The 15,990-nt window shown below is 36.1% G+C and overlaps 1 protein-coding gene across 2 annotated transcripts in view; it reads right to left on the bottom strand.

Moving 5' to 3' along the window:
• The window catches only part of ARHGEF3 (Rho guanine nucleotide exchange factor 3), a 114,389-nt gene that overhangs the window by 54,563 nt on the left and 43,836 nt on the right, over positions 1-15,990 (bottom strand). Inside the window, exon 1 of one of the 2 annotated variants that reach the window (XM_062008751.1) lies at positions 10,389-10,436. The exons of the other annotated variant lie outside the window; for it this stretch is intronic. Within the exon in view, the coding sequence (XP_061864735.1) occupies positions 10,389-10,421 (33 nt within the window). The 5' untranslated portion in view covers positions 10,422-10,436. Of the gene's footprint in view, positions 1-10,388; positions 10,437-15,990 lie in introns of those variants that run through there. 2 annotated transcript variants of the gene reach the window in all.

Consider the following 15,990-nt stretch of genomic DNA (forward strand, 5'->3'; position numbering starts at 1 on the left):
ACACAGGACTAGGTTAAGGCAAAAACCAATTGAATCTTTGTTCAACACGACACCTGCAGTGGCCCTGGCATAACAATAAGGAGGAAAGTCTGATTTCTTAATTCCACTTCATTGCCTTGCATGTGAAGTATTCCTAGTTCTTGTTAATATTTCTTACCATTTTCTATGTCAGTAGCTATCATCAGTTTAACTATACGTGCAATATGGAGAAGGAAAGCCTACACTGAGTGTGCTACAGTAACATTATATCACTAGTAAGTCCGTAAATATATCCATGAAGAGATCTTACAGAAAACTGCAGATGATTTAACCACATACATGTTTAGGGATAGAAAAGTTGAGGCCCTTATGGATACCTAAACATGCCCAAGTGAGACACATGTTCCTTACATGTGTAATACATTATCACATTGTGATGTACTGCATGTGTGCTGTTTTAATGCAACAGTGTCTAGCCAAGGATTGTATCAGGTTTTGTTCTCATCAAAATCCTGTAAGAAGCTTCAACATATTATGAATACCATGAAACAAGGATAAAGTTGCAAGAGTGACCTTTGGCATTCCCTCTTTGTTCTTGTATTAGGTGAATATTCCTGAAATTTTAAAATGAACTATCCAGTTAGAACCCATCTCTGTTTTAACTTCTAAGTAGTAATATTACAAATAATCCAATTAAAAGGTATTATGCTACCCGTAGCATAGACATGATCACTCAGCATCTCTAGTATGTATTACTTACATAAATAATGCTATATTGAAACATTGCAGAAAATCCATTACATACAAAATACTGTCATTACCCTCCATCGGGTCATGAGCAATTGACAAATGTCACCTGCTATCTCACTGCAGAGTACTTCTTCACCAGATTTTGTATGTGCTTGAAACAAACTAAATTGAAAAATGTTATGAGGCTATTTGCCTTGACAAGAAAAAAATGACAGCTTGTGATGCTTCAGTAACTCCCCTTTTCTACACAATATTTGTAGACTTCAAAAAAATATGTACACATCTATGTGAAAGAAGCACAACTAACAAGTATCTATTGTGAGTAGAAACATGTCTGTCTTCTGACTGCATGGATGCATTACATGCATCTGAACAAACACCTCTAAAATGAAACACACTTTCTATCACACTTGTAGTGGGGTTTTTTGTCTTTCAAAATAAATTACATTTTAAATTATTAAATATTTAAATCTTAGCCCCCCAGAACACAATCACTGGGTGTGTTATGAGATTGTATTCTGATCCATGTTTGTGATACTGTTTCCTAAAGGCAGTGGGATTACATCCATAGTTACAGAGACAGAACACTTCCTGGTCTTAACACAGCAGGAAAGAATTATTCTCAATAATTATCTCACAGGAGATGAGAAAATAAGATATCCAATTATATATTAAGGCAGTGATTTAATTAAAGGAATTAGAGCAATAAGACATTGTTATAGGAAGGCTGGATTAACATCCTCTCTCCATCATAGGGTTTCAGTTATCAATATCAGAGATTTACATTTTACCATCTGGGAGATGAGATGCAAAGTTACACAAAACTAGCTTGATAAAAAACCCTACATCCTGTGATGGGGAAGGAAATGCTTTTCAGAATGGCTGACTTCTGCTAAATTATCTATCCATTCTAACTGCTTAGAAATGTGCCTGCACAAAGACTGACATCAACATAAATAATAGCTCAAGACAATGTATTTGCGTAGTCACATAATAGCACTGAAACTTCTAAGTCATAGGCTCATTTCAAAACAAAGCACAAACCAAGTTTTTAAGCCCATTTTTCATACACAAATCCATTTAACAAATAAAGATCCATTCATTCTACCAAAACAGGCTTTGTTCATGCCACTCAAAAGAAAATGTTCAAAATAAATAAAAATTAAAAGCCATTTAATCATTCTGTATTTTGAATTGTTTTCACAGAAAAATGTCTAAAAACTTAAGTTTTCTAGAAGCTACATTTGAGCACAATTCCATACTGTCAACTGGAAGAAAGCAACTCCTTAAAAAAAAAAAAAGGTTCTAATATATGATTTAAATAAACAGATATAAGTAGAGGTGCATATAAATACACATACATGTAAAATTATAATATATATGTGCACACATAAGTACATGTACACATGTCTAGAGAACATTATTTCCTCTGTGTTTAAAAGTAAACAAGCAAAAATCAAAACAAAACAAACTCAAAAACCCCACAATACCATAACAACAAGGCAAACATATCACAGTATGCTCTACTACAGTTCCTTTGAATGTCCTATTAAGATTCTGGAGGATGGAAGTATACAATCAAGTAAAAAATACTTGGCTAAACATCGTTAAGTTTAAGTTAAAGAAACATCTTTCTGTACCAATAATAATTCAAAGTTTCTTTAAAAGGATTTCTAGATGTCAAAATGCAAATTAACATTTTTTTGCAAAGTTTAATAATGAGAACAGTTGTGGACTGCCAATCAAAATTGTCACAACAGAATATAATCACATATTGCATTCTCAAAGGAAACACCTTAAAAAAGAATGTAAATATATTTTATGTTTCTTTTTCAGATATGAATGATTTTCTAATTAATTGCTTAGTTTTATGAAAGAAAAATTGGGTCATGAATTCACTCATTAATGTATGAACACTGCATTTTTGCTAAGTCTGTCCTATGTTATCCAAATTTAATTAAAATATAAACACTCCTGAAATTTAAAAAAGAAAAAATCAAAATTTGCAATAATATAGGAAGAAGGAAAACCATTGAGCCAAAAAAATATTTTATCATTTTTACTGTTGAGGGAAAGGCAGGAAAGGATTAACTATTCTGAGTATTCTCTGCAGTTTATGGTACACCAAGGACAACCCAAGGGACACTATCTCTAACAGACTAAGTTAAAAAACAAAACCAATCAAAGCAAAACAATTTGATAGTGAAAATAAAATCCAAAAGGGATTACTGTGGAAGGAAAGGAAAAACAAAACAATTAACAAATCTCAAACATCATAGGCCAGAACAGGTTAAAGCTACACTCCAAAGGCAGACTATGGCTGCATGAAAAACAGCTCTAGTATACAATTTCTTTTTCATTTTAAAAAGCAATCAGTATGTCCTTAGCCAGCTGAGAACTCTCTTGATTGACAAGAAACCTTCACATCGAAAGCCTGATGATGGCCTCCGGCACTAGGAATCACAGTCGGTGTTTAAGGAACTGGGAACAAGGCAGGAACATATTTTTTGTTCTATAAAGACATCAAATTACAACAATATTCCAAACTTTCATGTGAATTTCTGCTGGACTACATACAACATTCCTTAAAAAAATATCCACTGGGTTTATATAGTCTCTTGAAATGTAAATCCTTTTTTATCAGCAAAATCCATATGTATGTATTAAAATATACTAGAGATTTGAAGCACGTTGTAGTTTGTCAGTACCTCCATCCATAACATGTTGATTTGTCTCTTAGAAAGGCCAGGAAAAAAAATCTCAAAACCTCTTGGAAGACAAATTTATTCCTTAAATGACTCCAAAACCTTGACTTGCCGTTGCTTCTAAGATGTGTTTCCAGTTTTCACTGGTTCCATTTCAAACCATATTTAAATGAGCTCAAAGGTATCAAACTCTCAGTTAACCACAAAGTGTGGAGAATCAGAGTTGGGACAGAAAGTCCAGTGATGAGGAACAACTAGTACAAAACATGTTAAAAGCTATGCAAGAAGCGAGGTAGGATAAAAGAAATAATGACAAACTGGACTGCGAAGGAAGTGGACAATATTTCAGTTCTCCAGATAAATTTAAAATGTATCCAGAAGTTTCACACAGGCAGAAAATAAAAATGTGAAAATATTTCAGTTTGGTCTTCACAGGAGAAAATTCTGACTAAACACTCCAACATTTTTCTCACCTGCTGTTATCACTCAGTTAGCAACAGATGACTTGGATCCACTTTGAACTGAGTATAAAATTACTGGGCAAAAGATTAATAGTCTTCTATCTTAAGGTTAGTTGAATAATCACTAATTTAACATTTCCTGCCACAGCTGCTGGGATATAACATCACAAAGCAGACTTCAGAAGCAAACTAGAATGGGCAACAGTGGTGTCACATTACCCAGCTTCAAGTCAGAATGCTCGTGATACGGAAATGAGAATAAGCCTCATGTCAGGTTATCCATTTTTCATCTTATCTCACTACAGCTGCACTGACATTCAAGTGTATAAGATGAAATGAAGCTATAGATGGAACAAAAACCCAACAAAAAAACCCAAAACAAATTTGGTCTTGCTGATACAACGTACAGTTCTAGAAAGCAGCCTGTATAGAGCGACTATTAATCATATAATCTTGCCTGTCTGCAATAATCAGCTAGTAATATCTGAATTTCCTCTATGGTGTTCCTCCTAAGTTTGGTTCAGACCTAACCAATAACAATTTTACAAACAAGTGATAATTCATTCCCTAGTTTAAGCTCCTTCTGAGAAAGATGAATCTTCTGCCATATTTTAAGGCCAGCCCTCTTCTTACTCTACTATAGCCAGTACAGGTCAGTACCAGTATTCCTGTTTCTTTTTTGCTTCTGTGGCTATTGCACTGACAGTTTTAAGAGTCTGAAGGCACGGGATGACAACAGCATTTTACAGAAAGCTTTCCCAGAGCACAGTGCCTTTTCTTTTTTTTTTAAGCTGAATGATACATCATACATGCCTTTTGGGACCATACTGAATATTGATACAAATATTTTTTAAAAGAATGTAACTGATCTAGGGTTGACCTGCTTCTGCAGGTGGGCTGGACTAGATGATCTCTAAAGGTCCCTTCCAACCCCTACCATTCTATGATTCTTACCCTGCATTCCAGTATCTGTGATGGATATACTCACACCCTTCCCCCTGCCTCACTCAAACTCACGGTAGCTTGGGACAGGCTCCAAAGAAGGTGAAGGACTGAGCTGAAGTCAGGCCAAGAACTCCTCTAGGAAACCCACAAAGGAACAGAGCACAGTGACCACCGATCATACAGTTAACACATGAATAGCAGGTAGTTTGTCCAAGACTCATTTGTCGTGGAACAGAGAAAGTTGTGGGTACAAGAAGTCTCATGCATACTTCTCCCATCGTATGCAATTAGACTATGATACAATCACTTTAGCCCATAAATAATGGCACCCTAAGAGAGCTTTCCTTGAGCTCACCCAGCGAGGCAGCATGGCTGTATGGTGGTGACCTCCACTTGAGCCTCTCGAGGTTACTCCTCCATCCTGAACTGATGACACATCTCAGGATGGGCCCAATTCAGGTTCTCACTGAATGGCAACTGGGCTCCATGCCAGATAACTCTCCCTTTGAGCAGGGCTATCTCTCAGTGTTGAAATATTAGTTGTTTTAGCTGAAAGTCTTATAATAGAATTAATCAGAGTTACATTATTGTGTGATTTAGTAAGCTCTTTTCTTAGATTTACTTACTTAGCATGAGTAGCTGGATTTGCTGAAGCCTTATGCCACAAGCTGTAAACTTTCACTGAGATTTACTGAACATGTACCAGCTTACACAAAACAAGGCCTTCAGAGACAGCACAAACCAGGAGGATGCTACAATCATCAACAGTAGCTGCAACTAGACAAGATAATGGCACATCTGGACACAGTAAGTGAATCCAATGAGGAGTCAGAACATCTCAGACCAGAGTCAATCTTGGATCAAAAAGGGCACACAAAAGGAGCATGAAGAGAGTATGAAGAGTGTGTAAAGACTGGGTGAATAGTATGTAAGGGTAAAAATGCCCAGAGATTATTTTATTCAGATCCCTCTTTGGAGGCACCAAACTCAAGCTGATGCTGCTGCTATACCATTCTACTAAACTATTTATGTTTATACACTCTGATGCCTGAGACTCTGCTTTGGGAATCCTAGGGTTCCAACTCTGAGCTGAACTAACACCAGACACCTGGACTGTAAATAATTGCTTAACATGAAGATTTGTGATTCCTTACCTGAGAGTAAGAGATTCTTCCTTACTCAGTGCAGAAATATTCCTTATTTGTAACAGATACTTATTAAGTGCCTGATATCACATCAATCTCTCATGAAATCAATGTAGCTAATTGCATTAGCCATAAAACCATTGACCAAATCCAGGAATAAATCTGGATCCAGCTGCACTCAGACTCCTCTCTGAGAACTTCAGAAAGCAAGAGAGCCCATTCTAAACTCCATGACTCAACAGAAGATTTTCTTTACATTTTGGCATCTCTCCCATTAGACATAAACTGCTGACTAAGTGTGAGACTAAGATTGAACCTAGCTGCCCCTAAGCTCCATCAGGTGTTTAGAAAGCAAAGCGGTCCACTCTGAACTTTATGTCTCAACAGGAGGGTCTCCCTTGCCTTTTTGTATCTCTGATCCCTGTGTAAATAATTCTGTAGCAATTTTAACTCAATTTTCCTTTGCATGTTTCTTACATGTAGTAAGTAATAGAGTGAACTTTGCCATCAGACTCTCTCAAGTTGCACTTCTACAAATTCATGTTAAAACCACTTCTGCTGGTATCTTTGACAGTTGGTTCTTTAACTCATCAAAACATTCATCTGCAACACTATCACAGTTCTTTATGTTATTCTGGCAAAGAAAAAAACTTGCTTAGGTTCTAAAGAGAACCAAAATTCCTTCATTCTATTATAAAACTCATTTCTGTATATATTTCCGCTGCCCTCTACTGTTTAGAATATCACAGATGTTACAGGTTTCTTTTTCACAAGAGTGACATAAAAAATCTGAACAGAAGCTTTCTTCCTTTTGAGGGAGAAATGGTGAGGGATAACTCAGACATTTTGCAGCAAGTCTGGTACAAAGCTTTGGTGGTACTATTTCCCACTCCTCACAGGTTCAGCTGGCAGGCTTTTTGTATATTTTTGCTAGTAACAGAACTTGCTTGTTCTTGATGTCGCATGCAAACCAATCAAATTAAAAACCAGTCTGCTAAAACACGGCAGAAAACTCTGAAATGGAGGTGAGGTCATCTACAACACTTAAGACTTTGCCACTGAAACTATCTGAACACTCTAAGGAGTCACATCTCTGTCAGACACCCTTCTCCAAGCACAGAGCACAAGCTTTATTTCTACAGTGCTTATTGTGATGGATTTGAGATTTTCCAGTAAATATAAAATGAACACTGAAGTGAACAATGAAATGAAAGTTATATTCAATGTGTTTAATGCTAACAACAGGAAATGGGTGTGCATGTACGGGATGCTGTAAGGACAAGGATCAGCAGAGCTTTGTTTGAGGACTGGTATTTATTCTATCTTTATTTAACCTTCTTCCTTCCCCTTTTCAGAAGACTGGGGAGAGTATTAGTCTCTGGAATCTAGAAGAGAGTTAAACATGCTGAATATATTTTTCACAGTTTACTAAAAAGTCTGAATCAGATTCAGATAAGTAAGTTACACATTGTTATCTTTCTCTCTTGGAGCTCTTTGTTACAAGAGTGAACAGTAATCTTTATTACATGACCCTTTCTCAGTCAGAACTTGATGACTTCTACATAAATTATGCTTTTAATTAACACAATCAATACCTAGGGATCCTGCATATAAAAAAAACCCCACTTTGCAGCTGGGATCTGTCAGATTCAGTTCTTTGTGCCCTCAAGCAATATAATCAGTCAGCATGCAAATAATCCCTGGATTCCTTCACTTTTGGCAAGCTGACATGATGAAGTTGCAGTTCCAGGCCTTGTATGTTTATGTTGAGAGAATTTATTATAAGTCTAGCTGTAAAAGCAAGAACAATTAGACTATTTTAACTCTACTCTCAAAAGGTTTGGTACACTTGAAGGCACAAGGACTCCTCTCACTGGAAAGCAACAACCTGTACTTGCTGCGGTTGACCATTTAATTACAGTTGTCAACCAACAATTCTGTTTAAAAAACTGCTACATCTGTGTATGTCAAAGGCAAGACTTTTTTTTCTTGGAATAGAAATTACACTGACATTTCTCACTTGTAAAACAGATTTATCCAAATGACATTATATTATTAGTTTTATTATTCCTTTTTTTTAGGTTTGGGGAGTTTATTGTTTGTTTGTTTTTAAGAATGCAACAGAGCTTCTCACTGTAAAAGAGAGGTTGGATTGCTGATTATGTGCACAGCACCAGAACCATATACAGCAGAATGAAACCATTTCTATACTTAGGTCCCCAGGTGGCATCCAATTAGTTTATGTTTGGATAAACTGTAGTAACCCCTTGTTGTCCTAATACTCTACTGCTAGAGTATTGCTTTCTTCCAGTCTCTTGCATTCAACATCATTATGCTGCTGCAGCTTTAAACCACAGAAAGGCTCCTGCACCTGTCATTTGATCTAAGTGCCTCAACTGCTCTTCTTCAGAATCATAGAGAACAGATATAATGGCTGCACCCAACATGGATTTTTTTGCAGATAAAAACAATCCAGCTTTTACTAAAATTACATATTCCTGTATCTATTTTAGAGTTCAATATATATAAAACACACAAACACTTGAGCTCCATTTCTCAGGAAACAAACCTTACAGGATATCGGTCAATCTTGCCTGATTCTTAATTGTTTTATTTTTGTAAAACCTGTTGCCACTTCAACCAAAATTGACAAAGAGATTAGAGACTTCAATCATTTTGGACAAAGCATATAGAAGACAGAGTTTGCACCCAACTTTAAAGACTTCGAAGTGAGCTCAGCAATATCAGCAGATATTAAACAATCTGTGAGTTTACTTCACAAACATTCATCTTCCTGGTGTTCCATGAGAACTGTGGCATTTATTAGATTTCTTCTGCTACATACCAACAGCAAATATGCATATTAAGTACATGGAAAAAGACTACACCAATTTAACAGTATGGCAGTTAGCAATCACCAGTCCCATTCTTAAGCTATTTAACAAAAAGTGAGAACTCAAACACATAAAATCTGATAAACTAATTTTCACTAAATAGCTCTTCATTTCTCTGACAGTTTTAAACTTTGAGCCTGAAGCATTTCTGATTTACCTTTCTTAAACATAATTTAAGTCAGAAGTGCATAAAGCATTCCAGATAACATCTTAAAAACATTCTGTGCAATAAATTTGTCACAAACCATCTCTCTTACTGTTTAAAATTGTCAGAGGGAACATAAAAGTAATATATATATCCCAATTAACAATCCAGTCTTAAGCTTTAGTACACTAAAACCACATTTTTCAGAGCAAATCCAAAAGCATACAGGGTCTTGAACATATCCCTGACCTGCCTTGCACTAGAGGCCTCCACCTTTATCATGTTTCTAAGAAAATGTTTCAAAGTAGTTTTATTCAACACATACACAAATTTCTAACAAATATCTTTGCTTCTTCAATAGGAGGAAGATGTTTAGTTTTCCAACGAGTGGAAGGATGCTACAAACTGTGACTACAATTAAAAAGTTAGAGATAAGATTCATGCACTTGTGAGGCTAATGGGCTTCTCTTATTTACATATTATTAACAGCTTGAAAACAACTCTCCCCAAAAAATCATTAACAATTACGTATTAAATGCTAACCATTGCAACAGGTAAAATACTACAATACTGAAGAGTTTGAATTAAAATCAGAAAGCTTTTCCCCCCAATATCTCCTTTACTATGAAATAGGCCCACTCATTCCTGTGCTACTCTTGGCAAATACGGAGAATGAGTACCAAATCTGTAATTGTTCCCACATGCTCGGAGACAATGTATACTTGAACCTAATATCCAGTCGTATTTTTCTACACAAAATAAACACTAAATCTTTTAAACTTTCTTCATAGGCTACAATTATCAATCTTGCTGCTTTTCTGTCCACATCTTTCCAAACTGCAATGTCTAAAACTGCACCTCGTTTTCCAAGTGATACCATATACACCTACTGCAGAGCAAAATCATTATGCACGGTAAATATAATCTGTTACAGCTCTCACTTTGACAATAGACTTAAGCATATAGTTATGTACGTTCCCATTTAAACCCTAACATCAGCCAAAATCCTCATTTTCACAGTAGGAGACAGAGGTAGAGATATTTACACGTGTATGAGGAAAAAAAAAAACAAACAAAACAAAACCAAAACTATAAAACCACATTCCTGCAGCAGTAAATTACCAATACATACAGAAAAAGAAATCATCCTCCATCCATTCATTGAGAATATCAAGATATATTATCTGAACTTTTAACAGATTTCTTCCCTTACAGTAGGAGATGTTCCTGATCAACATTTTGTTCCCTTAACATCCAATTTTAAATCCTGGCATGCTTGGAAGCAATATCTGTGCAATTTCAATTTACTACAATGCCCCACACACAAACAATAAAAAGTAACACGATCCTGAATTTACACTTACCTGATGATGCAGGAAAAAGCAACACCACACCATGAGGTACTTAGTATTGTATTCAGATTTTAGGTTTCTTATTATTCAGTGTGACAGTGAAGTCTTTGCTACAAAGGAGTCCCTGCTTCTCTCCTTCACTTTTCGGCAGGAACTCCTCCCCATGCAGCCACAGAGTTTGCTCTCGCTTCCTGTCATGCAGCATACTATAAGTATCAGAAGCTGAGAAATATGTATTGTTGTGTCTATACCTGTTGTGGTTTTTCATCATAGCCTGGTTCAAATACTATTTTAAACAGATAAAAGTGTCTTAAAAATTGCCAACCAGTGAATGGCACTGATATGGTAAAGGTAAAAACATCATTATTGTGTTTAAGTAACAGGTAGGTCTGTGGGAGCTTTAAGACTCAGTAATTGTAACACAGTCTATGTCTTACCTGTGCAATTATTAAAGACCAGCAATGAGTGTCAAAATAGAGGGCTGAAAACTATCTGCAAAAGCAGATGCCTCAGAAAACAGCTGGTAGACAACGGTTGGAACTTTTAAACATTTAGTTCCCAGAAAACTTTCAGTATTTATGAAATTAAGGGATCTGCTAAGCAGGAGTTCTTCAATTAACAGACATAATGGCAAGAATTCAGCACAGAATGTTTTAGAATCAGTCCAGAAGCAAGGCCCAAGGATTAGCTCGGCAGAGTGCCCAAACTTGGCAGATGAGAACACGTCAAGGAAGTGCAAAATTCAGTTTTATCCCTGGTAGTTGGCTATAATCGATAAAATAAAGTCCAATTTTGCTGATTCTCCACAAGTCTAAATGAATAATCCTTTTGTAAGTGCATCCTATGAAACCCTGTGAATCTTCACTTCTTTTAACCTATATACCTTAAACATCAAGAGAGCATTCAATTTAAAATTATTGCTATCTTGAAACTATCCAAGACAACTGTAGCTACTTCGATGACATGAAATTTCCCAGCCCATCAGAAATTTCCAAACAAGGACTGCTTGGACATGTACACGCTGGCCATCAGTTTGATTGAGAACTTGGAGTCAGACAGGATTAGGTTCCAGACTTGTAATCCAAACTGCTCTCAAGCTTCCTAGAGAGCTCTTACATTCACATGATAAGTCATTCTTCAGACAAGAATGACTGATTGATCTGCTAATAGTGAAGAGTTTTCAGCAGTCTCTCTCAAACTACCAACTAGGTCACTAGCAGCTTCTACTACATATTTTCCTTTAACATATACTCAGCTAATTGCCTCATTTGGCCATCATATTGTTACATTACTTGAAAGTAATAGAAGTTTTATGAGGTCCTCATCTATGAGTTATCAAACTTCGCACACATTATATTAGAAATTTGACTTGCATATGAGTCCTGTGTACCAGTTTCAATGTGCATTTGAGCAGCCCTCTTCAAAATCTAGAAAACAATGCAGAATATTGACCCCCAAAAAAGGAATCCATCGTCATCACAAGCAATTGAAACATAGTGGCAATTAAAAGTGAGTGATTTAAAATGGTTTTCTTTCATCTTTCCTGCATCACAAACTGAATTCACTATTTTGGGCAAGTGAAACTTGTCCTCAGAAACTAGTAAAAAGGAACTAATACTAGATATAGGAGATTTGAGGGGTTTTAAGGCACTCTAATGTAAAGAACAAGTGCAAATACTGGGAAAAGTAAAATCCTGGCATTTTTCTGATCCTCTGTACATATGCTGCAAATACACAGCAAAAAGTTTCTTTTTACCTTTTAAAATATTTTCTATCTATTTGTAAGATAATGGATTCTTGGGTTTAAAAGACGTATCTAGTCATATCAGAGGACTGAATATGTTCCTACTACTATTCCAAACAGACTTTTTTGTTTAAGACTTAAGTAATAATTGTGTGGAAAAAAAATGAATCAGTTGACTAATATATTCAGATATTTTGCTTTGCCTCTAATTGATACCTGCCTGAATTTTAACATACAAAAAAAGTTTTCAAAATAATGAACAGAAGATGATGTACACACACACATACAAGTAATTCACATGCCCTATGTACTTACATCTCACTTTTGACCTGTCCCTAACCTGTTCAGTCTTGCATGACTTGCTAAGATCTACAGACACCAAGTTGTTCTGCAAAATTTTGCATCTTCTGGTAGGCATGAATGTCAAAGCAAATTTTAATTTGGGAAGCAAGGTAACAGCAATCTCACCTTTATTTTTAAAGAAAACAAATCCTTTGCAAGCTCATGCAATTTTTCATCAGTTTAAAACTCAGAATAAAAAGCTTTTGCTGAACTTGGTCAAAGAAGGTGGGAGGTGAAACTGGTATCAGTCAGCAACCAATATCTTTGACAATAAGAGACATCCACCTCTCCGCAGGCAGAAAATACTGATTGAAAGAAGCAGACATTTTAGGCCAAGACTGGATTATTTTTCAAAGGCTCTTTCTTCTCTATCAACCTATCATTAGGCTGTCATTAGACTGAATTTATTTCTTAAGTGACCATTCACCCTATCACAGGAAACCCTAATCCTTTGCTATCAGATTTTGGTAATCCCTCAACAGAGGCTCAAATATAGGGGTGTAGGTTTTTGAAGTGCTGTGGTTTTCATAGGTCTTAAATTGCACCAAAACGTGCAGTTAGGTAGCCAGGCATTTTTCAGTCAAATTTCTTGGTAACACTCAAATTTCTATATTCCATTTTGTGGAGATATGAATACACTTTAACTTGCTATGCTTCTTTATATTCACACTTGTGCTAGTTCTTCTGTCACCTACAACCTTTGGAACCAGTAGCCATCAGAAATTGAGAAGTCTAAAGGCAGATAGCACAGATTTCAGCCTAATGTCAGACATGAGGTTGTCCAACCAGACTTTTTCTCATGTAGTAAATGACAGTCTGTGCTCCCACCCTGTATCAATCAGCACAGATTAATAGAATGGCAAAAACTGCTCTCTAACCTCTGAGTAAATAAAACATTCTATTTGTTTTTTTCCCTTGCAGCTTTGTATCAGTCAGCTCCAAGGTACTCTGCACTTTTTTTGACAGCAACATCAACACCATCCATCTGAGAGCAAGTGCAGCTTCAATTGACAAATATTGTAAACATCCAAATAAGTACCATGGAAGGAAATCTAAGACATCTTACCTAGATTCTATGCAGCAACTGCCTCAAAATATTGTGTCAAGAAATCATAATTGACAGACTCAAAACACATAAATAAATGAAAGCTGTTCATTGGTCTGTGCAGCTGCAACACTGCTGCCAAGTCCAATGCAATAAAAGGTTGTGTGAATTTAATTAAACAGGAGAATAAACAAAAGCTTGCATGACAGGTAATCTTTAAGAGACGACATACTGGTTTCAGTCCTACTTTTAGAGTACCTACTGACATCACCTCTTGATTGTCTTTGTATTTTAGCTAACCAAAATTCCTGGCACAGCACCTCACAGGCTGGACCACTGGCCTCTACCTAACTGGTGTGTGCTAAGGAGTGGCCTGGCTATGTCAGCTGATTACTCTATGGTTACTGCCAAGCAGATATCCTGAGGCTTGACCTGGCCCCTTCTAAAAGCTGGGAAAGATGCTCACCGGTAGCAAATTCTCTGCAACACTTCCATAGTAGTCCAACCCTCTTCCCACAGTGCAAACTATATTGAGTTTGTCATTTCTAGCATATAGTCCCAGACATAAGGATTTGGAGAACTCTTAAGATGATGCTTCCCAGATGTGAAAGAGTTTCTGAAGATACTGAGAAGAGAATCATTTGTATTATTGCTTCTATGACTGTAGTAACCCAGAAGCAAGTGTCACACCAAATTGCATCAGTCACTGTCCAACTGAGTACCCTCAGAAAGTGCTGCCATTCTCCTTTTCCACCTTCTTCTAGGATTCTTCTAGTCAGGGCATACAATCTAATCTTTCAGAACTGAAGTAACTGCCCCCATTTTACAACCTTTTCACAAGGCTACTGGTCTGTTTCGGATGGGACGTATCTGAGAGAATACAGCGATTGCTGAAACTTAGATCACTTCTTTTAGGATATTTAAGGTTGTGAACCACTGAAAACATGAAATTTTGTTTGGAAAAGAAAGCAGCTTTCCAGATTCAGGGGTGAGCCTGCTGGCACATGTATTTAAACTGATTTTCATTGTGCATTATGAGTGGTTTTAAGCATGCTAAATTTAACTCTTTAAGAAAAGCTTTAGAACTAACCCTAATCTAGAGAGACATTACCAGTCTATGATTTTTTTAATCAAAAACATTGTAACAAGTTTTTTTAATGTGCATTTTACAGAGTTTTAGGATATTACCTCAAATCATATTTGGATCATATATAGAATGAATATCCCATTTCAACACACATGGCAGAACTCAGGAATAACAAAATCTGTCATGACTGGAATTCAAGAGCTTCAATGGAACTGAATTTACTTTAAAACATTTAATTCAGTATTATGTAAGAAACGTTACAGTATGTTCTTACAAACATTTAGATTATAAACCCATTAGAGAAAGAATAGTTTATTACTATGTTTATACGATGGCCAGCAAAATGGAGATCTTTTTGTTAGCTACTGTAGTAACAAAATTTTCCAGACTGCTATAAAAGAAAGACACTATCATATTGCTCCAGTTATGCATTTGTGACATATTTTAGAAGATGGTCATAATTTTGATTTGTATGTTCTAGCCACAGAAAATAGCACTAGCTTTCAAAATGAATCTTGTTCTTATGTAAAATAACTAGAACTCATTCTAAGACCAAGATGTCTCAGAGCAAATCTGGCTATGAAAGTACTTGTATGTTTGGTATGAACAGCAGCCTTCCTAGGGAGTACCTACAAAGCTGCTTCCAATTGTAAACACCAGGAGCAACTCAAATTTCCTTCTCTTTTTTTCTATCAGCTCTTGAGGACTGTTTATAAGCTCTTTCAGAAGTTCAGAAGTTTTGAGAAGGCTTTACTTCTTATTTAAAAACTACTTTATTGTTTTAAAATAGAATTATCTAACCACAGCCAAATTGGAAATTTTTACAACTAACTTGGTGTGGCCAGTGACTTCTTTTACAGTATGAGCAGTAGGGAACTAGACAACAGACCATCACAACGATTTGGTAAAAAAGGAAAGGGTAATAATAACTTATCTTTATAACATGTTGTAATAACTCCAAGTTCTACTGCAAGCATTATGATTAGTAAAAACGAACAAAAGAGCAATTAAAGGCCATGCACACTAGCCCACTAGTCTTTTACAAATAAAATAGTGTAGCATCAATAGAACACCAATATATAGTTCAAAATTGTATCTGAAGTGTTGGTTTCTCAAATTGAGTGGCATGAGATTCAGTTGGGCAAGAGCATCATACTGTTAAACATCACAAGTTTCTGAAACAAAATCATAGGAAATAGTAATTTCACATCATGTGTTCCCAAAGTGAAGCCACTGATGGGATGGGGGGAAACAAATACAAAGAAATGGGCAGAGTTCGTTTTGAGTTATACTGAAGAGAGGTCAAGTTCATCTGCTGTTGAACAAAGAAAAGAACAGTAACTGACAGCAGGAGTACAAGGTAACACCCTATCTATGATTAAAGACAGGAAATCTG

Source organism: Colius striatus, chromosome 15 (genome assembly GCF_028858725.1).
Source record: "Colius striatus isolate bColStr4 chromosome 15, bColStr4.1.hap1, whole genome shotgun sequence".
Classification (NCBI taxonomy): domain Eukaryota; kingdom Metazoa; phylum Chordata; class Aves; order Coliiformes; family Coliidae; genus Colius; species Colius striatus.